Here is a 27,037-nt window from a genome sequence, read left to right as displayed (position 1 = left end):
CGCCAGGCACGCCGAAGATTGCCGCCAGATCACCCGGTCGCTCACGGCAGCTGCCCAGTCCTTTCAAAAAACCCACCACGATGAAGATCACCCTCCACAGCATTTCTCACCCGGCTCTCTTGTATGGCTTTGGATACCTTCCCGCACTCCGGGCCTCTCCCGGAAACTGCTCGCTAAATATCAAGGGCCTTATCGCATCTTGGAGCAAACATCTCCGGTCAACTATATTGTTGCGCCCCTCACGTCGTCACCCGATCTCAGACGTCGTGGCCGTGAGACTTGTCCATATCCAGCGCCTAAAGGCATACTACGACCTTGGTGTCTTGTCGGCCCCTTAAGACGCACAAGAAATTAGTTTGCGCGCACTAAGTGCCGGCTCTCGGCATGCCCTGGCACTGCGGTTACAGATTTTGCCAAGAAAAATACTAATCAGGAAGCCAAACCTCTCTTACCACAAGTAAGTGGCGGCCGTGTCCATGCTGACAAGTGCAACATGCGCGTATTTGCGCGAATTAATGCATGAAGTGGAAGTCGTTCCTGAAGGCAATGCGCGGCCACCGACAGTCTTCGAAATGAATCAAACGCAATCCTTGGCGAGTACGGTTAACATAAGTTGCGCTTATCGAAGTACTTAATTTTGCGCTTTTAAAGTGTCTCCGAGACTCCTACGAGAAATCTGCAGAGTGGTCACATTAGCGGACTGTTGCATTCTCAGTTCACAAAATGCCTTCTTTCCTTCTCTCACATTTCAGTGCACAGGTAGCACAGGTTCCCGCTGAGGAAAACCCAGCTTGCTGAGTAAATGGCTCCCAGTGAGGGGGCAAACGGACTTTAGGCCTAGCAGGCACCAGACACTATATGCTCAGCTCACTTCGAGTCAATCGCCTTCGATGCTTCGTATCTCAAATGAACTGCAAAAGTAGCTGCAGTACACAACCACAAAGGTCACAAAACACCAGTGAAAACTACAGTCGTGAAAGCGAAACCAAACAAAAAAAAATCCAATCCAGAGCACAGTCAATAAGCCACTAGACGTCAATCCAGTTTGCTGTCTTCCCAGCATGCCTCGGGCGTCAATGGTGGATGATATGAAAAGCCGCCAGCTTTCCCTCTAGGGTACACCAAAGAGCTCTATGGTCTGTTTATTCTTCCCCACGCCGTTGGCCACGTTTTCTTCAGCCAGCGTTGTTGAGCCTAGTGTCAGGCGCTGTTTCGTGTACTACACCCCAGTTTTCACTGTTTGCCTGCTTTGTTTTGGAGTCAAGTGCGACTTGGCGGCCGTGTTTCACATGGAAAGAGAAGCTAAGAATTATAGCCACTGCCGAAGAAATTGGCAACAGAGCTGCTGCGAGACAGCATGACGTCGACGAGTCGTGCATTTGCGACTGGAGGAAGAAAAAAGAGTCTTGAAACAGTCGCGATTAGCCATTGCGACTTTGGCGATGTGCGGGCTGCGCACCACGGCTCACTGCGCGGTGCGTAACAAGGAATTAGCGATCGCGACGTCGGGCAGCGCTTAGTGCTCGAGGGTGCGGTCGCGGCTCGCGCGTTCGTATGATCCGTAGAAGCGAGGGAGAGAGTTCGGAACACCCGAAATTCCGCTCATCGTACACAATGCACTCTGGCCGGGGAATTTCTCAAATTCGTATCATCGCGAATTTCGTATCAACCATGTTCGTATCACTGTGATTCTACTGTAGTCTGTTGCTGTGGGGCACGACACATACAAATTTCGAAAGAATACACATACTACAAAAAACGTGTTCAAGAACTATTTAATGACCATATAAATATCATAAATCAGTCCTAATGCTTGAAAGCAAACATAATAAGATTTTATTCATTACAATTATAAGGTAGTCTCACCTTCAAGCGGGAGGTAAAAGAAAATTTGAAGTTTTTTCATGAATAATTGGATCGCCATAAAAACGCACATTCATACTCCACTTATTACACGGAACAGTGGAAGGTGGTCACTACTCAGGCATTCTATACAAAAAATATCATACACACTGCCAACACTTTGAAATTCATTGCATAAATCCGATATTGATGTACAAACGACTGTTGTGCAAACAATAGGCGAACATTTCACCAATCATTGGTTACAATATAAAGAGTGCCATCATTTCTGACCTCCCTTTTTTACGTAACTTCTGTGATTACTCTGTGTGAAAGTGTCCTACTCTATATATTTTGTATTCTCAATATGTTGTACTACTGCCGCCTGCTTTGCAAATGAGGCTGTAGGCCTGAGTCAAGTCGCTTCTTTCTCAAGCGACTTTTCCCGAAGTCTCCCCCCATTATTGATTGAAATAAACAAGTTATCATTATTATAACAAAGTGCCGGAAAAGGCACATAAACGGGAACGTTCGGTGTCACAGTTCGAGATTTTCGGCAGGTTGCTGCAGCTGAGAAATCGCAGTGAGCGGGCACACACTACAAGCCTGCACTGTGAGCGACATGAATGCTGATTTTATGAATTTACAGCACTGTGAACTAACGGCAGCAACAAGGGCCACTTTTTGTTGCACGGCACCTGCTCTTGTCCCTCTGTCACTGACGAGAGATGGAGCTACTAGTACAGCTTTTGTCAAAACTCTTTTGTCTGGAATCACCTCACACTATGCAGATTTTAGATTCATTTTCGATTTTTCTGGCAAAACCGGGCAAAGGCCCTACCAGAACGACACGTGAAAGAAAGAAAACAGATCTCCATGTACAGCCCAACGCTGGCTGTTTACCGCACTTGAGAAATGCATTCCACGTGTGCATTCGTGTCCCCGATGGCTACACAGCGTTTCTGCATTGAAATTGTGCTTAAAATCCGGAAAAAACTTTACCAGAGTGCCAAGCCTAGGACTGCCAAACTGCACTTTAGCTTCCAGCCTTTCCCTTTACATCAACCCTATCCATTCACTTGCAATAGCCCGGCTTGAGGAAGGCTCTCGACTGCCCATACCTACATCATATCCAGCAAGTTGCCTAAACGTGCGGCACATCGCCTGGTGCCAGCTGCTACAGAGGTTTTTAAACGCTTTTTTTTCACAACAGTACTAGTTAGCAAAACAGATTGGAATTTTGTCACAATTTCGTTGCAGTTGAAATTCGATTCAGATGTTTGTAGAGGTAGTAAACAAAAACGTTATTGCATTTTATTCCGAACTTCTGCCCAGCTCATACTCTGCAGACGTGCCATGACGGAATTAAACTTATTTCTTTCATTTCAAATCTGTCTGCCACATAGTAGCAAGTGTGTTATCCGTCTTCACCAATAACAGCCAGGGCCTCACATTTGCGTGGGAGTTACCAGTGAATCGCGAACTTCAATTTTTAGACATAAAATTGGTATTTATGAAGGATCACCTATGCTGGGCGTACAATCCCAGATCAAAGAAAGGGCTGTTACCGTCTGACAGCGTTCATTCCAAACTCGTCAAAAGAGCAATAATCGCTAATTTCTTTCAGAATGCCTTGGGAAAGTCGTGCCATCACATGATGTCGGTGAGCTTTGGCGACCAAATTCAGAGGTTGCAAGAAGCCGGTTACCCGCCCCTTTTGATTTCGGCTGTCTCCGAAATGTTAATCCAGAAGTTGAAGCGGCCTCATGATAAGAGATTTCCGGAAGCACGAAAGAAATCTGTCCCTGTCGTTCCTTACATTCACAAAGTTTCCCACGGCATAAAAAAAGTCGCAAGCAAACATCAAGTGCAAGTTGTGTTTTCGGCCCCATCAAAGATGTCAAAGATCTGTACCATGACCAAACCAGAGAAGAAACGACCGGATTGCCCTATTAAACATCAAAAACAGTTAACCAAATGCAGGTCACAATTTGTGTATCAAATTCCTCTAAGCTGTGGTCTCGTTTACATAGGGCAAACTGGTACGTCGGTGTTTCAATGTACGTGCCAGTGAGCACTTGCAGAATGTGCGCAACCAACATGGAAGCTTCCTTGCAGACCACTGCAAAACCTGTAAAGAGTGTCGTCCGGAACTAAACAAAACAATTTTTTTTTTTGACAAGCGGAAAAGACAGGTTTGAGCGAGAAGTAGTAGAGGCATATTTTATTAAGAAAGCAGGAAGCGCATGCGTTAGTATACCGTCCATTTCAATCAGTGACGCTGAGGTGGCTTTTCTCGAAGGGTGTCTTTAGGTTTTAATGTGTTGAAGTTTTCTCTGCATAGTTTGTTGTTCCTGGATGCGTTTTAACAGCCAAATGAGAATTGTGTAGAATCCAATACTTTTAGTTCTTTGACGCTGAGAGGATTTCTCGAAGCTTTCAAGTTTTCATGTCCACCATTTTTTTCCGAGTTTCTTGTTGGTCATTCATTCATTTTCACACGATGTGTTAAAGCAGGAATTTTGAAATTGCGATCTGTTTGCCTTGGCCAAGCGCGCGTCTTTGTTGTGAGGATGAATTGCTTTCCTGTTGGTTTTGCGCTTGGATAATCTTGGGACCTAGTAAAAAAAAAGTTCGCTTTAATCAGGAGTGTAGTGCTGAATGCATGAATGTATCTTCCGGTCTGTTAGAAGTAGCACCTACTTCCTGAATTCTGATTGTTGCTTACAATCTCTTATTCTTGTGTGATCGGCTTCAGCGATACGGCTCAGGTGCTTCATAAAATGTAAGGGTTTGGGCGAATAAACCTCAGTTGCAAGTTGGCGCCTGTCCTGTTGTGTTCGTGTGCCCCTTTTGTCCTTGTTCTTTTCGCGCCGTCCTGACATCATCTAGAAGCGCTCATTGGATTCGTGCTCCGCTTGGGTGGCTCACCGGGTTCAGTGGACACGACTTTAGGTTTAACAGTAGGCTGCGTTATACTGCGCTAAGCTAAGCTCTAGTTGGCATGGGATTTTATTGGATGGCTTAAGCATGGCATGGCTAAGCGTCTGCGACTGCAGCGGAAGAGCGCGTGAAAACGTCGTGCTGGCTGTTGCTATGAGCGGCATTACGGCGTTTCTCTTCCGGAAGCACAGTGTATTCGACTTAGCAGACGAAAGTTGCGCCGAAGAGGGTATTTTCACTTTTTAGCTTATAAATGGTGTATTTCGCCGGGATAGCTTTACCATCCTGCCAGCAGGTGCATCGTTAGTTGCGTCGGCAGTGTTAGAGTCGCGACCAGTTCCGCACAAATACGCCGACGTGGCGTTTATTCGTGCTCGTTTTGTACCCGCCAGGGGAAAGGGCACGCAAGTTCCGAGCATGCGTGCCGCAGACAGAGAACGCGAGCACGCGTCGCACTCGGCTTACATACATGATACAGCAGGGTGCCGTTATTCGTAAAGTGACAACGCTACGGCGCAGAGCCGCTAACTACCACGATTCCCATCGAATAATGCCGTTCTATTCTTTACAACAGCACTGTATCGTGGCCTGCTTTAACATGTCAAACATTTTCGCAACTTAACCGTCACCGTCTTCAGCGGTATACATATGCGCAAAATGAGAAAGCGAATGCCTTAGCAGAATGAACACTATGGTCATATAAACTACAGAAAGCATAAAGGCAAGTGTCTACGCATAGGAGCTGGGCTCGACTGTTTGCCTGCACTAGCTGGACATTTCGCACGCACAGCTGCTCAGTTTGCACGTTCTGAGACTTTACCAAGCTTCTGAAGACACTCGTGGAGCAGATACTTCGTCTTGCAAATCTGCAATTTTAGTTTATGTAGCCCGGGATTGCGGGTGGGCTTTGCGCGGTTTGACAGGCTGTGTCCGAACTTTGGACACAATCTAAAACAAACAAACAAATAAAAGGTGTCATTCCAGCCAGTGTCTTTATTTAGTATTTCAAGCTCTGACATAATGGCACCAGGGAACGATCTGTGTTGACATTGAGGCTCACCATCATTTGCTGCGTGTAGCGTTGTCGGTGGCCGGGTAGCTCATGCACGAGATATCCGGAGCGTCCGCTGCTGTGCAGGCATCCTATGCGATACGGCGTCGCTTGCTGATAGCCGGAAATGCGGTTTGTTCTTGGTTAAGTATCGTGGAAGCCCCTCGAATACCCTCGGAACAGCGTCAGGCGCGTCAGGCTTCAGCTTGGGCAGCTCACGTCGCAGCGAAACAGGCGTGGTATCGAAATGTTCCTCACGAACGCGCACGCACGGCGAATCAAAGGGGTAGCCACCAGTTTATTTTCGGGGGTGGGGCATCTCCACTTCTCGCGCAGTTCGGCGCCAGACGCGAAACGCAAAAGTTGATACCTTCCGGTTGCCCATGTAGCCGGAGCTGCAGCCCGTCACGCAACAAGGTGAGGGCGTCATTCACAGCACGCGCTCGTTTCACAACAAAGACATTTGCATACATGGACACTGCACCTGATATAATGCCGTAACAAGAAAACGAAACAACCGCACATCGCAAAACGTAGCTTTCTACACAGAGGTTGCCGCCCGCCGCGCCGCTCGCCAAAACATGACCCTTTGTTGAAGCCAGCAACGCCGCGCGGCTGCTTTGGGCAGTGTACGCCACGGACACACTGCAGCGGCGAAACGCGCGCGGCACGCCGCCGCAGGCGAAACGCGTGCCGCGAAACCTGCCGCGGAGGCGGGTTGGTCTGCCGCGCGGAGGATGGGTCGAGGAGGCATTTTCGGCGGTTTGCACGTGCCACGAACCAATGAGAGACGCCCGATGGTTGGATGCATGGATGGATGGATACGGCTGAACCCTTTGAATCGGACGGTGGCCTAGTCATGACTTATGAAATTTTACTCTTGTCTTGATTTTAGCCACCAATCAGATAGCCTTCGCTTGGTTACTTCTACCCGCTTAAAATCTACTTTCCCATCACTGTCCTTAAACACCAATGCCTTGGATAAATCAGCCCCACTGCTTTCCACTGTAGGGTCAAGCCCTTTACAGAAAAGTATCAAGTTGTCAGCCGTTTCCTCCTCCTCTCCGCACGCAACGCAAAACGTGTCTATCTCGTGGTACCTGACTCTATATGTCTTAGTCCACAAAACTCCCGTCCTGGCCTCAAGCAACAAAGAGCTTCCCCTACAATTATCATAGATATTTTCTTTGGCAATTTCCTGCTTAAAAATCCTGTATGTTCCCAGTGCTGATTTCGTCAGCATCCCTGTTTTCCACAGAGCTCTCTCTGTTCCTTTAACCTTTTTCTTAAACGATAATTGCGGATTTGCCCCCCTACTGCTGCCCGGATATTTGCTTGTCAATTTTCTAGTTCGCTTTCTCCATTTCGTGTCAACATTCCTTATGTACAGGTATCTGAAAACTTTCCTAGCCCACTGCTTTTCCCCCATTTTTCTCAATCGCTCCTAAAATGCTATCTTACTGCTAACTTCTCCGCTCTCGAACGACGCCCATCCCATATCACCCCGTACCCCTGATTTTGGTGTATTGCCATGTGCTCTCAAAGCTAGCCTCCCTACGCCACGTTGTTTAATTTCTAACCTTGCTTGAACATCTGGTCTCATGCACTGCAGGACCGCATTACCTAAAAAAAAAAGGCTAGGAACCATCACCCCTTTCCATATCCCTCTTACCACTTTATACCTATTGTAATTCCACAGTGCCCTATATTTCATGACATCTGCATTCCTACTAGGTTTATTCATTACATATTTTTCATGCTCTGTCAGATACTCAGCACCATTATTTATCCACTCCTCAAAATACTTGTACTCATCCACTACTTCGAGCGTGAACTCCTGTATTCTATGCTCGCCGCCCTCATCATTAAATATCATGACTGCAGATTTTTCCTTACTAAACTTTGAACCTAATCTATCTCCCTCTCTACCACATATGTCTATCAACTTCTGTAAATCTTCCATGTTGTCAGCCATTAGCACTATATCTTCGGCGTATATTAGTCCCGGTAATGACTGTTTAATCCATTCTCCTTGCTTGAAAAAAGAAAGGTTGAAGCCTAGTCCGCTCCTCTCTAGCTTGGTCTCCAACCCTTGCAGATACAGCATGAACAACAAAGGAGACAGAGGACATCCCTGCCTAAGCCCCGCTGTATCTCTACAGGCTCTGATACATTTTTTACCATATATATATATATATATATATGGGACCCGAACCCACGACCTCCTCCGAATATGGCGTCCCGTGCTCTACCAACTGAGCTACAGCGACGGCTGTCCAATCTGCTGCTTTCGTGTGAGTGTGAATATATATATATATATATATTCACACTCACCATTGTGAGTATGAGGTATAGTGAGTTTGAGTATATATATATATATATATATATATATATATATATATATATATATATATATATATATATATATATATATATATATATATATATATATATATATGAAGGGAGCCAACAGTCACCGAAACTAAGGTGCATAGGGGAACGTTATGTTTTTATTTTTTTAATGTGTTGTGCTTATCAGTGGGATAATATTACTTAGATTAATAAATCGCTTAAAGAAAATTACTTTAAAGCAGCAGAAAAAACAACCACGCCGTCGGTGGGATCCGAACCCACGGCCTCCGAATATCGCGTCCGGTGCTCTTACCAACTGAACTACGGCGACGGCTGTCCAATCTGCTGCTCTCGTGGGTATTTATGTTTATTTGGTGTACGCGAACCTTGAGAGTGTTCACCAGTGCCACCCTCGTCCATAGCGGCGGACGTAGCACGTCCTGTAATACCGCGAGCGTGACGTGGAACGTCATCTAACGGCGAGGGCGGAAACTGTGCGAGAGCCCTCTTAAGCAACTTTTGGTATCAAGACTGCCAGAACCGAGACCCTCGTTAAGCTATTAGCAGACAAGGTAAAGTAAATGAGGGGCCCGTTTGACAAACTTATGAAGGGAGCCAACAGTCACCGAAACCAAGGTGCATAGGGGAACGTTATTTTTTTTTAATGTGTTGTGCTTATCAGTGGGATAATATTACTTAGATTAATAAATCGCTTAAAGAAAATTACTTATAAAGCAGCAGAAAAAACAACCACGCCGCCGGTGGGATCCGAACCCACGACCTCCGAATATCGCGTCCGTTGCTCTTACCGGTGCTCTTACTCTCAAGGTTCGCATACACCAAATAAACAAATACCCACGAGAGCAGCAGATTGGACAGCCGTCGCCGTTGGTAAGACGATATTCGGAGGTCGTGGGCTCGGATCCCACCGGCGGCGTGGTTGTTTTTTCTGCTGCTTTATAAGTAATTTTCTTTAGGCGATTTATTAATCTAAGTAATATTATCCCACCGATAAGCACAACACATTAAAAAAATAAAAAATAACGTTCCCCTATGCACCTTGGTTTCGGTGACTGTTGGCTCCCTTCATAAGTTTGTCAAACGGGCCCCTCATTTACTTTACCTTGTCTGCTAATATATATATATATATATATATATATATATATATATATATATATATATATATATATATATATATATATATATATATATATATATATATATATATATATATATATATATATATATATATATATATATATAGCTTGTGTCTGCCTAACCTGCGTCAAGCGCAGTGTCCTACCTACGATGTAACACTGGCGACGAGAAGGGGGAAGCAAAACCCCTGGCAAAACAATGGCACACCAGCAACTGCCCGACCTCGACGGCGAAAGGGACATCTGGAAGGCCTATGCTATCAAGGCAGAGGCATACTTTGAGGCAACGGGGTTGACGGAGTCGGCAAAGAAACGTGCGTTTTTGCTGGCAGCTGTAAGCACGCGCATCGCTCAAATATTAGCAGGAAGAGTGGCGCTTAAGAAAAGGGCCACAAATGGGCTTCTACCGCACGAGGCGGATTTAACGTTGTTGACGGCGGAACTTATCGCTGATCCATCAGAGCAACTGTGGTCAAGGCCCTTTTCCCAAGCATCTCATCCAGAAGAGCCGAGCACCAGGCCGCGGGAAATGTTGTACCCATTAAAAACCGGTGGGTACCCGGCGGCACTGGGGATCGAACCCAGCACCTCCCGAATGCGAGGCGGATGCGCTCCATCTTCCACATCCAATGTGCACAGTATGTCCCACAGATACTCTTGAATAACGTTGTCGTAGGCTCCCTTAATATCCAGAAATGCTAGCCATAGGGGCCTGTGTTCCTTTTCAGCAATCTCTATACACTGCGTCAATGAAAACAGATTGTCCTCCAACATCCTTTGTTTCTGGAACCCATTTTGTAGCTCCCCTAGCACACCCTCGCTCTCCACCCAAGCCTGCAATCGGTCCTTTATAATTTGCATCACCACCCTGTAAACGACAGATGTCACTGCTATGGGACGGTAGTTACTTACGTCAGCTTTGTCCCCCTTTTCCTTATATATCATGTTAATTCTACTTAATCGCCATTCATCGGGGACTTTCCCATCCACTATCATTTTTTGGCCGCCGCGGTGGCTGAGTGGTTATGGCGCTCTGCTGCTGGCCCGAAATACGCGGGTTCGATCCCGGCCGCGGCGGTCGAATTTCGATGGAGGCGAAATTCTAGAGTCCCGTGTACTGTGCGATGTCAGTACACGTTAAAGAACCCCAGGTGGTCGAAATTTCCGGAGCCCTTCACTATGGCGTGCCTCATAGCCTGAGTCGCTTTGAGACGTTAAACCCTCATAAACCAAGCCACTATAATTTTATTCACTACCTGTATTAATGTTTGCTTGGATTTTGGTCCTAGCTTCTTTATTAACATAATCGGAACACCATCTGGGCCTGTTGATGTGCCACTAGGAACCTTCTTCTCTGCCCTTTCCCACTCTCTTTGCTCAAGTGAAGCTATTGCAGTAACCGGTCTATCCTCCTTCGATAAATTATGTGCAACATTTCTTTCTTTAAATTTTTCTGTCATCCTTGTTCCTATGTGTTTTATCGCTTCATCCCCTTCTAGTCGAATACCCTGATCTGTAACAATAAACCTTTGTTCTAGCCTAGTCTTATTACTCATTGCATTTAGATGTTCCCGGTATTTTTGAGCTGTTTTTCTATCCTTTTTTATTTACTGTTGACATGCATTGGGCACCCTTTCTTCTAATTTTCCTACTAATCAAATAGGATGCTTCCCTTCTACACGTTATGAAGGTATCCCATTTTCTGTCTACTTCAATTTCTGGTTCCCCCTCTTTGGAATATCTGTGTTCCCTGGACGCTTACTGACATTTCTCTATCGCCCTCTTGACCTCCTCATCCCACCAACTCTTGGGTTTGCGTCTTTTCTCTTTTAGCTTTACTCGCACCTTAGCTAGTTCTAGCTCCAGTAATCGAGTTAATTTGGCATAAGTCCATTCAGTTTCACTATCCTCAAAAATTACTTTCTCAATTTGTTTGGCTGCTGCTTCCAATTGCTTTCCTGAGTAAAAATTCCCCTCTGATTGTTCATCTCGCTTCAGTCCTACATTGGTTTCTCTTCTGAAACTCAACTTGATACGCTTGTGGTCGCTACCTATACTTCTGGAACCATGTTCATTTATGCTCATTACCCCTAATCTATTATACATCCTCTGTGACATTAGTGCATAATCTATCGTCGAGTGCAGACTCCCTGCCTCCCATGTTATGAGCCCTTCGCACTTCTCGGTACTGTTGCATACAACTAAATCATGCCTGTCACACATGTCCTGCAGCATGCTTCCTGTCGAATCTGTGTACCCATCCAGGTCTTCTATATGTGCGTTCATGTCGCCTAATATAGTTATCTCGCCCTGTCCTCCTAGCTCATCAATGTCGCTTGCAATACATTCTAACGTTTTCCTGTTTTCCTCTTTGGCATTAGCTCCTGTCCACAGGTATACAAAGCCAAGGAGTGTTTGCTCCCCTGCCACTTTTCCTATTAGCCATAAATGTTCCTTGCATCCCAGTTTAACCCTTTGAAAATTCTTACTTTTATGAATGAATGCCCCAATTCCCCCCCCCCCCCCCCCTTTCAGCTGCCCTCTGTTCTATTGAAATATTCCCATGCGTAGTCTAGCTTACAGGTTCCATGTCTCTAAGATGCGTTTCCACTAAACCATATACCATTAATTCCTCCTGCCTAAACTGTTCTTCTATTTCCTCCCATTTCAGTCTATTACTGCCACTTTGCATGTTAATGAAACCTATATCTGAATTAACTTGACCCTGGCGCTTGTGTCTATTTCTTCTCCTACGGTTCCATCGTCCCTTTGATCTTGGTTCTTCCTTCTATACATTGGTTCCCTCAGAGCTCTGGATCCCCCCCCCCCCCCCCACACACACACAAAAAAAAGCTGTTGCCTGCCGACCTATCCTACTACCCACCCTCTTGCCAGTGGCACCACCGTAGTGAATGCCATCCTGTGCAAAAGGGTGGGGCCTGACCTCGTACACTTGCCTGTTAACTTCCATTACCCCGTATCTTAGTCGTCGACTCATTAACCTAATTACACAGTTAGCCTCAACGATCCTCCTTTCCGTTTCGCTGGCCTGCCTCTGGACCTCTGGGATTGTGCATATGGTCACATGCACTCTCAGAGACCTCTCTAAGCCTACGCATCCCAACTTCTAACTGCTTCTCGAGATTCTGGCTCCTCCCCTTCAGCACAACGTTGAGAACAGCATAGATAACGACAAGGTGTTCGCCATCCATGTTGCCCCCCATCACCTCCTGGGCTTTGGCCATATTGCATCTACCATGCACGTCCCTGACGGCCTCCACCTGCACCAGCCTGTCCGCCTTCACTTCCTGACTGCGACTGTTTCCCTCCGGATCGCACTACCTGTCTCTCCCGCCGCCTTACGCTACTGTCGCGAGTTTTTACTTCTCTCTCACTTCCCCACTCAAAGCCTGCTGCGCTACAGCACTGTAGGATCGACGAGCCTCGTCCCCCACCTGACACTGCTCCGAACCGGGGTGCCCTGCCGGCCGCGACCTCTACCTGATCTTCTAGCTGGGCCTGCTTTTCCCGCTCCTCCTTCAGCTTGGCCACAATTCGCTCCAACTGGTCGGCATTAGCCTCCTCCCTCTTAAGCGACTCGGCGACCTGAGTTTCTAGCTTAATCCGTTCCTCTCGTTCCACCTTCAGGTCACCTTTGAGTTCCTTAATCCTAGCTGCCCATTCCCCTTTCAACGTCTGAACGGCCACCTCAAAACGCTTACAGCCGCCGCGGTGGCTGAGTGGCTACGGCGCTCGGCTGCCAGCCCGAAAGACGCGGATTCGATCCCGGCCGTGGAAATCGAATTTCGATGAAGGCGAAATTCTAGAGGCCCGTGTACTGTGCGATGTCAGTGCTCGTTAAAGAACCCCAGGTGGTCGCAATTTCCGGAGCCCTTCACTACGCCGTCTCTCATAGCCTGAGTCGCTTTTGGACGTTAAACCCCCATAAACCAAGCCAAACCAAAACCATCAAAACGCTTACATATCTTGCACGCGAAGCTAGCCCCATCTGCCTCGGCTAAGCTCCTGAACTTTGCCTCGTCTAAATAGCACCACCGGTTGCACTAGTGGCACTGCACTAACTCCCCGTCCACCTTGACTTTCCTAGCTTGCCGACCCATCGTCCGGCCGACTACGCAACGTAAAAGCCGTCAAAATTCCTACACAAAAAACCTTCGGCACTACGCAACGTAAGAGCTCTCTAAAATTCCTATACAAAAACCTTCGGCACTACGCAACGTAAAAGCCCGCCAAAATTCCTACAGAAAAAAAAACCTTCGGCACTACGAAACGTAAAAGCCCGCCAAAAATTCCTGCACCAAAAACCTCCGGCACTGCGCAATGTAAAAACCTGCAAAAATTCCTACACAGAAACCTTCGGCACACGCACACTTCCGCTAGCCTTCCGAACCGCCCGACAGCATGTACAGGCGCAAATACCAAAAAAGCACTTATCTTCGGACGTAGTCGCTGGAGCTCCGAAAAAAAGCGTCCTGCTCCGACGGCGTCACGAGCCAAAACCCGGGCTTTCTCTTCAGCGCCGCCTCTTGTCTACTGCCGAAGTTAACTTCCAGCGGCGGCGGCGGCGAAACCACGACCGAGCGCTCTAGGACCCTAGCTGTGCTAGCCTAACCTATGCCCTGGAGCTTGTCCAGAATAACTCCGTTCGTTTCATTCTGCATAATTGCCATTTTACTGCTGTACTGTGTTTCATACATAAGGTGCAACGCTGTGAAAGGTACGGAAAAAGTCCGTACAGAAAAATGAAGGGAGGCGTGTTACTCCGCGCTTGTTCTGTCACCAAGTGGTTTAAGGCACGAGAAAGCGACAGCTTGTCGTTAGCAGTAAGAGTGCATTTAATCAAGATGATGCCAAATGTGTCATGTAGTAAGCCTGCAGGCAAAGCCTTTAATATGTTTCGCTCGCCACAAGGAGCGCCTTACTTTTTGGTCGCGGATGCAGGCAGCACAAACAAGGGCGCTAGCTTTGACAGCGCTGCCACATGATATATGAAACGGAGTATAGTATATCATCAATGAAACGCATGTTAAGCCTTCCTTTATTAGCTTCTCGTCGAAAATTTTCTCGCATTTGCTTATTCCATAAAATTGTTCATATTTGTCCCAATATTCGTAGCGCACTCATCTCTTCACCTTCGTACATCTCATCTCATCTGGGCCACGCACACAAGGTTGGAATTGCACCACTCAGGACGAAGACATGCAGTGACTCCTTCATTCCTCGAACATCCAAAGACTGGAACCACCTTCCCAGATCGATTGCCAGCATTGTAGACATTACACATTTTAGAACCGCATTAGCCACCATTGTATGTGTGGATCATTAATTTGTCTGCTTCATGTTATCTTTTCTGTATTGTATTTATCTCATTCAACCACTCCCCTCTGTAAGGCCCCAGGCCTTGAGGGTAAAATAAATAAATAAATAAATAAATAAATAAATAAATAAAATGAACATGTGGGAGGTCATCGGCAGAACATTCGATCTGACTGGCGAGTTGTTTTCATTCTTTATCTGAGCTTCCGCTGAATGTTCACGTCGGCAGGAATTTGCAGGGGTGGGCACACTTGTTTAGAGTGCTCAAGTGGTGTGCTGCGGAGCAAATGATGTGGAATCTCGGCTTCCTAGGGGCATGGTGATTTTGCCTGAGCGGTTCGCATGTCATATCAGGCTGCGCGTTTTATACAACGCCGCTTGACGCTTGAGCACTCAAACAAGTTGCTCATCTTTTTATGTTGCAACCTTTCTTGGTGATAAACAGTGGCATTTCTGTAGGACCGCAAGCAGCCACAAAATTTTAAAATGTGAAGGATCGTTGGCTTAAAATTGTGTCGGCATTGGAGGCGGCCCAGAAAAGTGGCACCGGAGGAGAGGCCGGAAAGGTCCACACGAAGTGGACACTTTTTGACATCGTGGATGGCTTAATTAGGAACACACCACATTATGCCGAAAGGTAGAAAAAAACACCACTTAGTTGCGCAGTCATCTGCGCGAACTCAAGTCTGGCATTCATAACTTCACTGCTGTCACCTGCCCTACCACTCTTTTTTAAGCTGCTTTCTTCGTGTTTGCTATCTTTTTACCTGCTTTGACTGCCCAAGCGTCTGTGTTTTAAGAATTTATTTTCCCTTCAGCTGCGCTGGTAGCCTTGCTATTGTTATTTTCAAATTACCTTTTTCCTGGCGAGAAATTTGCAGGGATTGCATGAAAACACTTCAAATTTTACATTTCAGGTCTTGAACTAATGTGCCCCCAGAAGAGGACATGTACGTTTCCATGTCTTCTTTCCATAAGTGTAACTTCAATTTATAAAGCTGCAAGTTATTTAACTTGGTATGCTGAAAGCGAGTTCGTCTATGCTTTTGTGCAGCTGCATTCTTCCATCTCCACTGTCATCCAACGGCCCATCCAGTCCAAGAATGGTGGCCAGGCGTGCACCTCATTGTTTGCTTACCATAACGATTAGTGCAGTGAAACAGTTTATGTACAGCATTGTCATTTCGTTAACCTGTGCAGCTGTGTCTCAAGCCCGGCTGCTGCGCTTTTTCAAGAAATGTAAGTAAGGTGTACTAATTTTGGTGTCATTATCCATCAATAGTAGCAACATCATATGCCTTTATATAATGAAGGTATAGTGACAGCCCCAATGACTTGACTGATGAAGACAATTTGAGGTGAGTGGTGATTTTCAATTTTCCTACCTGTGGCGCATCACAGGCTCCATATCAATACACCCTTTCCATCAGCCTTTAACGTTTAAGCCACTATAATACACTGTTATGCTGCACTGCCATAGAAATGGATTAGTTGTACGTTCATAGAGATCTTGGCTTAGCTGCTGTCATGAATTGTTGCTGTTCTTTAGCTTCAAGTGAATCACACGCTCAACACTGCATTGCTATGTACTGGGGAAAACTTTTCGTTGTCCTATTTAATGACTGCACGCCCAAAAACTGCAACAAGATGTGAAACCAAGCTTTCGGGTACTAGATGAGTGTAATGTGTCTTGCTCCTTTTCATAGCATTGCAAGTAGACAACATGTTTTTTGCATGGCATCAAGGGAGCATTTTTATTTTTTCTATAGGCTCCCCAGTACATCAGAAGCTGTAGCATCTGCTGCTGGCAGGCGAGTTCGTTCGCGTGCGCGGGGCCGCCATATTTTTTATTTATTTAATTGATATTTTATTTATTTATTTGGTATTTTAATTGGTATTTAATTGGCATTTTATTTATTTAATTGGTATTTTTATTTATTTTAATTGGTATTTCAATTGGGGCCGCCATATTGCTGACCTCGCCCGAGAAAGCGGCGCCGCTGCACAGACAGCGACTGGGGACGTATCTGCGTGCGTCCAACAAGGTCGAATCGTGGTCTATGCGGTTATTTCGAGCAAAAAAACGATTCTGCGCGCCATAACGCAAGAAACTGCAGACTATTCGTGCTCCGTCGTGTGCAGCGCTGTATGAAACTCGCGTATTGCGCGCAATTCGAGCAGAAACGCGATTCTGCGCGCCATAATGCGAGACACTGCAAACTACCAGTGCTCCCTCGTGTCCATCGCTGTATCAAATTGCGCTCGAGCTCGAAACTCGCGGAAACTCGAAATTGCGCTCGGAAACTCGGACTGCTCCATACCCCATACTACCACATGCCCGATACCAGTGTTTCTGCATTGGCCAGCTGGGTTTTCCCAGTTGTAGGCTAAAAATTTCCCATTTTTCCCCACAAATATATTTTTCCAATATATAGTAATTTTAGACTGAATACAACCAAGGTAATAAATATAAGAATCAGTGAAATAAAATAAATACAAAGCCTGTTAATAATGAACGTCAGGGCTGGATTGTTATTGATCACATCGCCGTCAATCACCAATTCGTTTTTATTAGTTTTTGCGTTGAGGCTTCCATTTGCTTTCTAGCCTCTGCTGTATAGACCATAGAAATTTTCGCGAATTCCTTTACAACAACATGATTGCGTGACTAAAGAGCTGGGAGCGGTTGGAAGCAATTAATAGAAGGGCCACTGTCACTATAGCTGGGAGAAATGCAAGGACGCAGCACTCGAAGCCTGAATGAACCTGAATGGGCTAGGGCTCTGTATCCAAGGCTAGGCATCAAATTAAAGGGAAACATCAAGCCAAGTTTCTTCTCGCGACACTAGTCAGGCCGCCATGATAGCAGCATTTTTCCTTCATCTCTGCACATTTTCCCGAGAAAGCACAATTAGGACACCGGTGTTTAGCGACACCAAGATTCCGCGTTTTCAATGGGTAATTAAACAAAATTCCCCTTTTCCCTCGGTGGCTTGATTTTCCCACGAAATGGGAAATTTCCCACGATTCGGCAACACTGCCCGATACCCAGACCGATTCCCCTCGTCATACAGACTTTGCGGAAAACCAGGAGACTTTCTACACACCCTGCTCACATGCCCCACCTTCCCTCATCCCCCCTCACCGACCGTGGCGGAGTCTTACAAGGGAGAGACTATGACCGAGACCTCTCCTCAATACCAGCGCCGGTCTTCCCGGAAGGAGTGCTGCTGTCACGGCACGCCACTCTCCCTCCCCCTTGCCCCGATGGCGTAGCATCCGTAGCTGCCTGCAGGTCGGCTCAAACTGCCGGGAGCGCGCAAAGCACGTAACTCACGTTGAGCCGCGGTAGCTTTGTTTGATCCCGCAAGCAAATAAGTTCAGTCCAACAAGCACGCAATAAATTCGTCCCAGTGCGGATGGCCCCAAGCAAGACTGCTTCATGTTCATGCTCGTTGCCGGCGCTGACGTCTTGGCTCTTGCCTCGCAGCCGAATAAAGGGAATCTTGCTGTACATTACAAGCTCACTTAGCAGAAACTGGAGTAGTCAGCACAGGCGAGAGAAGATGATTCAGGCTGTTCCTAACAAGGACACCTGCTGATTTGATTAAAAAAGCACGAAGCCAGAACAACTTGTATAACACCGTCGAAGCTTTTGATCGGTGACTTCCCCTTTCGAATCTCACATTAATTCTGTATATTCTCGTTCCGTAATGCAAGCAGATGCAATTATAATTTCACTTTTTTATCCTTCCGAATAACCTCTCTTTTGGTCTCCGAATCCTTGTTCCTTCTCGGAAATTCGCTTATTATGCCGAAACACCGCAACACGAGGCGAACGCGCCAGCATAGCGGTGTTTTAGCGGCGAAAAAATGCAAGACTATAATGAATGTATAGAGATGTGGTAGCCGATTCGTTTTCCTTTTTTTTTTTTATGAAGATGTGTAATAGAACTGATTATATGCTCGCGCTGTGCTGCTGAGTCGCTGTTTCAAACCTTCTAATATGATGTTTAATGGGGCTCACTGTTGTTCGCTTGTTTTTAGTGTGCGATTTTTGTTTGTATGTTTCTAATCATTCTTTTTTTTTCTTTTCTCGTATGGGATCGGTTAAGTTGGCAGCCTGCCTTGCAGATGACCAGGCACTACGCGTTATCTTTCGTGCAACTATTTTTCAGAGACCCATCGTTGAATATAAACGGCTTAGCAGAATGCACGGGCGGTGCTCGCAGGTAAAAAACGTCGAGGATGCTGGCGTACCATTGATTAGTTCAGTCTTGAAGGAAGACAAGTGATTGACTTAAAGCAATTTTCTCAGACTGGTTGACGAAATGGTACACAAAATTCTGTTGAGGCGTATGGGGGGGGGGGGGGGGGGGGGGGGGGGCGTGCTCGGGAAAAGATATTCTGCTGCGGGGAATTTTGAGCCATGGTGCTCTTGACAGAGAGAGCGGTTTACGCTGTCCCCTCTAGGCCAGTTGTTTTGACCCGTGTGATTTTAATAGTTGACACAGTGTTCGAAGACGTGATCTAGCCCTTTTTTTCAAAATGCCGCGGGATCACCGACTAATCGGAGAATTCCTAGGATTTCCAAACCGTTACCACCGCCACCTGGAGGGAAGTAGCTGAAACGAGGGAGGGTCTTGACCTCCCAGGAACATCAACACCATCATCCCTAACTATTAGCTGCAGGCATTCCTATTTTCCCGCACAATAATTGTCTTCGGTTGCTGGGTAATGTACAATATTTAATCAATTATCTGGCAACTTTTAATTTGGTAGCGGTATATCACACTTCCCCGCGCTCATAAGGATACACTGTTAGCATCATCATCATCATCGCCATCATCTCGAGAGTCAAAGGCGTGTGTCGTTGCATGATCTTTGCAGTAAGTCATGCATGAGAACTGGCGCGTTTACCTGCTGGACAATCCGAATGTCATTAATGCGGACCGGGTTGTGGGCACTCTTTATAATGCGTCATGCGCGCATGTGTAGTAATGTGGGATCCATATGGATCTTGAAATGGGGGTGGAAGGGGGTAGATGGGGGCCTGGTACGACGAGAAATTGCATCGTTGTCACGTGACTAGGCCTGATGGCACATTACATCGCTGTCACTTGACCTGGTATGACGTCACGCTCATATGATGTCATCACTAAATATAGTAATTAATCTTAGTTTTGCATAATTATATTCATTACCATTAATTATGCGACATCATGATCTTCGTCGCTTGACTCGTCGGTTCGTGACGTCACATAATAATGATAATTGGTTTTGCAGGGAAAGGAAATGGCGCAGTATCTGTCTCATATATCGTTGGACACCTGAACCACGCCGTAAGGGAAGGGTAAAGGAGGGAGTGAAAGAAGAAAGGAAGAAAGATGTGCCGTAGTGGAGGGCTCCGGAATAATTTCGACCACCTGGGGATCTGTAACGTGCACTGACATCGCACAGCACACGGGCACCTTAGCGTTTTTCCTCCATAAAAACGCAGCCGCCGCGGTCGGGTTCGAACCCGGGAACTCCGGATCAGTAGTCGAGCGCCCTAACCACTGATCCACCGCGGCGGGGCCCGTGACGTCACATGGTGCCGTTTTTTGCGTGCCTCTGTTCGTGTACTGCTGTCGCAGCTTGTTAAGTGTTTTCGAAGGCAACATACAGAGGATTGAAAAGAGCATTCTCGCTATGCCGGAGAGAGCTAGAAAATCGAAATATACTGATATGCGTCTGCATAACCGTCACATTGGAAAGTACATCGGCGACCAGTTTCTTTATATTCGGTAACTATTCTCAAGCCTAAAAAGAGTATAGTGAATACCTCCCACCTCTCTCAATTTCTGGTAGATGGTGTAGAAGGGCTGTGTTCGTCAATTGCCGGTTCGTGCGTGAATGAGTGAGAAGCTTCCAATACGAACAAGTATACACGAAGCAGGTTGCCAAATACTGACACATATAAAGTACTCACCGACGTACTGGTGGTAAGTAAGCCTTCCCACGCATTTACATCGTTTTTTGGCTACTACTAGTCGGCCCTGCTATTCACTTGAGGTCTTTGCTCTCCGTCCCTTTGATCGTGGACACAAGGCGGCTTCTTCGCAAGTTCTCTTTATGGCGTGCATTTATTCGAAAGTGTGATTTTTTTTTCAATGCTGCGTCGCACTTAAATGACGGAACTGCGCCCTCCACGCGAAAATAACCAAACCACAAGCAGCAATTTTCAGGTTGAAAGTTGGCAGTGCCTTAACTTGAATAACCCTGGAATTCAGCGGAAAGCTTCTGGCGCATGGGTATACCCATCACGTGGCTTCACATCACCCCATCGGGTGCTCTTAAGGTCAACCCAAAGGGCACCTCAATGTCAAAGGTCAACTGAAGGTCATGGGTAAAGGTTCGACCCCATAACTGTGCCACATACGTCACCCACTGCTGTCGTTGGTTGAGGTGAATGTCGTTGTGCTGCCTATCCGAAAACTGCTTTACTTAGCATAATGATGTTTTTCGATTAAAAAAAAGAAGTGAAATGAATCAAGTAACGTTCGTGTCTCAGTAATCTCAAGGGTGATCACTGCAGCATCGCCTTTCCGGAAAACGCGCAGTTGTGGTCAACTATAATCACTGGCAGCCGCTCTGTTTGGCGATAAACTTGCACTGCGGTGCGATGTAAGCGCCCCGTCATTTCCACACTTTTCGAACACAGTCATGCAACTGTGCTCCCATTCAAGATTTTGCATCACTTAAAACAGGACGGCGACGGACGGATTTTTGTTGGGCAAGAACAACCGGGGTGCCGTAAAAAACCTCTCCAAGTTAATTTTTAATTTTATTCACTCTCAGTGGTCGTAACGCCAACTTCTCTACAGCTCTCAAACAGCACGCCTCAGCTGCCTTGTTTACTGCAATACCGAGGAGCGCGCGAGCCGACGGCACGCGAGCCCTCGGCGTTACAAAACCCTCCTCGCTGCTCCGGCCCCTCCTCCTCCTCCACTCCCCCCACCCACTCCTCTTTCCTTTTACACTGCGCCAGCTCTTCGAGCCTTCGGCGCAGGCCTGCCAACCCTAGGGATTCTCCCCTATATCTAGAGAATTAAACGTTTAGGGGAAAAATAGATTATTGTCGTAATGTAGGGAAATTTTACTTTCTGTATGGGTCATTTTTATTTTTTGGTGTGAATAGGCTCCTTATTCACCCTTTCTTGACCACCTTGATTTGAGAGTCTACCACTGCGCCATCTGCACGTAGGGAAAGCATTGATGGGATCGAGGTAGCGGGGTCGGGCAGGGGTGGAGGTACGAGGATGACGGGACTCAGAAAGACATTGGGGACAACAATATATTCTATTTACATGGTGAATCAAATGCACTGACTGTACAGAGATGATGAGGGAAGCGCTGTAGAGAAGAGCTCTAAAGACTCAATGAGGCAGACGGGCGCCCTGAAATAAGGCTTTGCCTCTACAAGCTTCTCTGTTCGCCGCACTGCAGGGCAACAGAGTTTTCTCTCTGATCAACCTGATGAAAACAAAGACTAGAAACAGCTTGGCGACGCAAACCCTGGAAGCTACCCTTCACGCTAAGCGGCTTCTAGGAGGAGCCAACTCTTATGACTTTGCAGTGAAGGAACGCTTAATTGGCCTTCTGAAAAAAGACATATGTATATGCATGAGTGAAACGCAGTCGGAATGTCAATTGAATTACGTGCCCTATGTTTTAGCGTTTGTTGGTTCACGCCCACATTTGTGCCCAAAGTGGATTTGCCTCGCTCTTTGACTGCAGTCGGTGAGCGTAAGTGTTCACGGCGAGATTTTCATTCCTTTCAGGGCTTAGTCCAGGATTTGCTAGACTTTTGATAACTCGAATGTTTTTCTTACTCGTGATACGCGAGTTTGCATGGGAAATAAATGTGTTATTGTATTGAAAGTGTTCTAAAAGGATCTCTGCGAAATAAAAGACTTTGCAATTCAACTACGCGCCTTTTTTCTATGCCTGAATATTACTTTTCGCATCTAGAGAAATCTAGGGAATTTTGAGTGAAAAATTGGGGGATAAGTGGCTTTCGAGGTTGGCAGCACTGCTTCAGCGTGGCACCCCTTGAGCTCCGCGGCTGGTCGCGTGGGGGGCTGCTGGTGCCGGCGGCGCGGGCGCGCCAGCGAAACCGAGCTGCAACAGCTGTCCGCATGCGCCGTGCCAAGTGAGGGGGGGGGGGGGGGGGGGCGGAGAGAGTGAATCCACGTCCAGGAACGAAGATGAAGAAGGCACGCCCTGCGAAAAGCAGCAGCGGAAGACTGACTGCAATTCGACAGAGCGAGTTCCAATCGGCCAGATCTGGCTCTCGCGTCACTCCAGGTTTAATCAAAGCTAAACCACAGCCAATTTCTTTTCACCCACTCCTCTCGCTTTCGGCGGCGTGTCCGCGGCAGTGACACGGGTCACTTCCCGCGCCTTTTTCCTCTTTGGGAGGATTTATCGCGCAATAACATGAGTAAATGTTCTAATCATGCGCGTGCCTTCCACGCGGCCTTGCGGTTGTTTCGTGCAAACAAAGCGATTGTTAACGTATATACAGTAACGACGTCTTTCTGGTTCCCAATTTTTGACTGAAAATATTTCCTTCGTGAAATGACCACGTTCAGCCGTCAAAGAACCACATAAACGTCCTCCGTCGGACGATAAGTCCGATTTGAGGGCATCTAGTCCACGTGTTTCTACCACGGCGCGCTTTCGCTGCTTTCTGTCGCGCAATAACGCGTAACAGTCTTAATCGGGCGCGTTTCCTGCCCCTACAAGTTTCCTTCAGCATTATACACGGGTACTTGCGTGTGGCAATGCAAAATAGATTACCTGAGTGCACAGTGGCGATGGTGAACTCTATATTAAAAAACAAGAGCAGTTTAAGCACCGGTTACTGCACATAGCAGACTCGGTTTAGAGAGGGGAACTCGGTAGAGAGACAGTGGCACGCATCGTGCTAGCTCTGCCAAGGCTCGTTTGGTGGCCCCCAGAGGGACCGTGAAAAGAAAAAAAAGCTGGCAAAGCAGCTGTGAGACCCGGAGGGCCTCGTGCAGTGCAGAGAGAGATGACAGGGGTCCACTTCACATCGAGTAGTGCTTGGCGATGGCCTCCATCAGCCGAAGGAAAGGGTCATGGCAGCGCTGCCTCCCGTTAATGGACTGCCACCAAAGCCAGCCCAGGTAGGCCTCCGTCAGCTGTGGCGTAAGCTTCCGACCGCTTCTGATGAGCCGGGCCTTGGCCTTCTGCCATGAGCTCTCGATGCTCTGTGTGTGAGTGCCGGTAACGGGGTCAACGAAAAACTGCGAATGATTGACTGTCTGGTGAGTCAAGTTCATGTTGACTCCGTTGCTGTCGAGCAGCCCCGGAACACACTGGTACGCCACCGACTCGTCGCTGACGATGGTGGTCCCCGACTGAACGTTGGCGGCGATGATGGCTCCGAGAGTGGCCGCGTCGCGCCGGTCGACCTTGAAGAGGCGCAACTCCTTGGTGGCTTCCCAAATCATTCCAAAGACCCATGGTCCACGGTCCACCACGCCGCCGTAGTTATCCTGGCGGTGCGGTGGCAGGTTGTCGCCTGCCAAAAGCCGGCCGCGGTTGGCTTTGCGCTTGCCCCTCATAAGGCACTCGTCCACCTGCACCACTTCGCCAGGTCCACCCATGGGGGGCTGCTCTGACAGTTCAGCACAGCAGACCTCGCGGACGTAGTTTGTCCAGTCGGTGCAGGCCTGCTTAGATATGTCGCTGTTTTGCATCTCTCTGGCGACCATCATGGATATCTCCTTCGCCATGCAAAAGGTGACGTACACCACAGCTGACCTCGGCAGCTTCGTTGGGGCGGCCTAGGGAGTCCTTGCGGGCAAGGAAGCTCGCCGAAGCGCCTCCGCTCGCTCGCAGAGCAGCACTCCCTCGCAACGCAGCGGCGCCGTGCAGTTGCGACAGTTGTTTGCACACAAGACGCTGGACCACCATTCGAACGCGTTCCGAAGGCGAAAATACGTCCCCGAATCGCTTTCTCTGCAGCTGTTAATGAACGGGGCTCTGCGGCTGCAGAAATGCTCCAAAATAAGCGCACACAAGACGCTGGACACCATTCGAACGCGTTCCGAAGGCGAAAATACGTCCCCGAATCGCTTTCTCTGCAGCTGTTAATGAACGGGGCTCTGCGGCTGCAGAAATGCTCCAAAATAAGCGCACACAAGACGCTGGACCACGCTTTCTATGCCCGAGCCGCTGCACGGCAATATGGCTGCCCCGCGCACGCGAAGATACCGCTGTAAGCTCAATGGCGAGGCGGGAGTATAGTGAACTAGAATACCTATCTAGTGGCGCGAACGGAGGCGCGCGGCAGCGTAGCAGCTGAGGCAAAACGCCTCTCCTCGCCGCAAGGGGCGCTACTGCGCCTTTTACTAGCCCCGCGCTGCCGCTGCCGGGCTGCTTCTCACATTCGGAACGGCTCTCCGGGCGCTGAACTGGCTGAAACGAAGTGTTTTGTCTGCGTTCTACGTTTCGGCGTGGCTCCTCGAGCTGTAAACTCAGAGTGATCCGGAGAAAATCGTTTTGCGTGTGTGAAGGTCGTGCTATAAAGGCACTACAGAGAGGCACGATGCCGAAAAGGAAGACGCACTCCCATTGCTTTGCCCCGGGCTGTCGGAGCGGTTATCCAGGAGCTCATAAGGCGTCTTTGTGCGCCGCTCCCACGGACGACGAACTTAGGAAGAAGTGGGAGCGCAATCTGCGAAGAGATGACAAACATTTCACTGGGTCCTCAGCGGTCTGTGAGCGCCACTTTGAGCCCGAGTGCATATTGCGGGACTACATACACATGATAAATGGCTCCGAAGTGCGACTTTCCCGTGGGAAACCGTAACTGGCACAAGGTGCGGTGCCTACCCTCCTGCCTGACTGTCCGTCTTACCTTTCTGTCCGAAGAGCGAAACAGAGGCCAGAAAGAAGGCCAGCAACAGCAAGCGACAGGACGCACCGAATGAAAGTGCAGATGTTGCGCAGGAAGCGCTTCGTCAGCCTGTAACCGATGTTTTGATTTCCGAGCTGAACGCTCTAAATGAAGCTGCAGACCCCACCGAGAGTGAGCCCTTCACAGTTAACATGCTTCGAGGAGTGATGCTTCCCTCAAAGACCTGGTGCCGGATAAATTGCGACAGTGACGCCAGCGTGCTCTTCGCAACAACATCGATACGAAGAGACACAAAACTTGAAATTCTTCACGATAAATCCGTGCTGTTCCCCTTTTTATGCAGATGCTGGCCAGCAAATTTAGCTCCCATAGTGGCAGGCAGGAACTTGTTTATAAACTGCTCGATGCAGGCAACATAGATGCAGCAAATGCAGTGCTCCTGAAATTACCCCCAGACCACTCCATTTGCACTGTGGCATCAAGTGACAGCCGGCTAATATTTTATACAGCTGGTTATGTGGCCAGGAAATGTGTCCTGAAGACGGGCTGTGAAAGCTGCCTCAATTTGCTTTTGTACACCAAAGAGGCGGCTCGGAACTTAAACCTAGCCCAGTCCACTCGCATGAAAGACAACGGTGGTCTTCTGTATCCCGCTGCCGCCCTGTACAAATTTGTAGCTGACCTAGAAAATGCTTTCACAACATGTTTTAGCCTCCTGGAACTGCATGCAGACAGTATCATTGATATTGTAGATGTGGTTAAGGCAAAAACAGAGCTTCGACTTGGCTGTCCAGACCACTGTGAGAATGTTGCAGCCGAGCTCACTGCTTTTTACATAACAACCCGCCTTCACTTTTTTATGAAAAGCATCAATAGCAGCAACAACAGGAAATGCCAAGCTTGAGTACCTGAAAATGAGTCGATGCGCTTAGATTTGCGAAGCACGATGTTAGGGTAGCTGCAAGCCCAGCCTTGTTTCCACGGATGAAATTTCTATGTAACCTAATTTAGGCTGGTTACGTCAATAATGTGCCTGCCATGAAACCAATATTTGCTTCAGTTTTTCTTTTACATGTCCGCACTTGTCAATAAAAGTGTAATGCTCGCCTCCCGTGTATTAATATTTATCAACCTGGCTTATGTCATGCATACACTGCAAGTAAAATTTGCCGAAAATTAGGTTGGAAATATTTCCAGTCATGGGTAAAATTTTCTGAACAAAATGCGTTTCTGAGGCCGCTTAACCGTCTCGGGTAAAAACTGATTTCCGTAAGACTAGATCACACGTAACTACGTGCGCCTAGGCGCGCGCACACATGAATGAGGGGTTTAGTTCTCTATAATTAAGTCGCCGCGGTGGCTCAGTAGTTATTGTGCTCGGATGCTGACTCAAAAGACACCGGTTCGATCCCGGCCGCGCCG

At 47.6% G+C, this 27,037-nt stretch overlaps 1 protein-coding gene and 1 long non-coding RNA gene across 2 annotated transcripts in view; one reads left to right on the top strand and one right to left on the bottom strand.

Moving 5' to 3' along the window:
• Positions 1–27,037, top strand: part of LOC144098873 (uncharacterized) — a 240,719-nt gene that overhangs the window by 112,314 nt on the left and 101,368 nt on the right. The window lies entirely within an intron of this gene.
• Positions 23,567–24,359, bottom strand: LOC144098860 (uncharacterized). The gene has a single exon (XM_077631778.1). It carries the CDS (start codon positions 24,357–24,359, stop codon positions 23,778–23,780), a length of 582 nt encoding a protein of 193 aa, XP_077487904.1. The 3' UTR covers positions 23,567–23,777.

This window comes from Amblyomma americanum, chromosome 1 (genome assembly GCF_052857255.1).
Source record: "Amblyomma americanum isolate KBUSLIRL-KWMA chromosome 1, ASM5285725v1, whole genome shotgun sequence".
In the NCBI taxonomy this organism is placed as follows: domain Eukaryota; kingdom Metazoa; phylum Arthropoda; class Arachnida; order Ixodida; family Ixodidae; genus Amblyomma; species Amblyomma americanum.
This window is presented reverse-complemented; position numbering and strand designations above follow the sequence as displayed.

Bases quoted from the DNA above. Each gene is read 5' to 3' on its own strand.
- LOC144098860 (XM_077631778.1), bottom strand. From the start codon at position 24,359: ATGGGTGGACCTGGCGAAGTGGTGCAGGTGGACGAGTGCCTTATGAGG.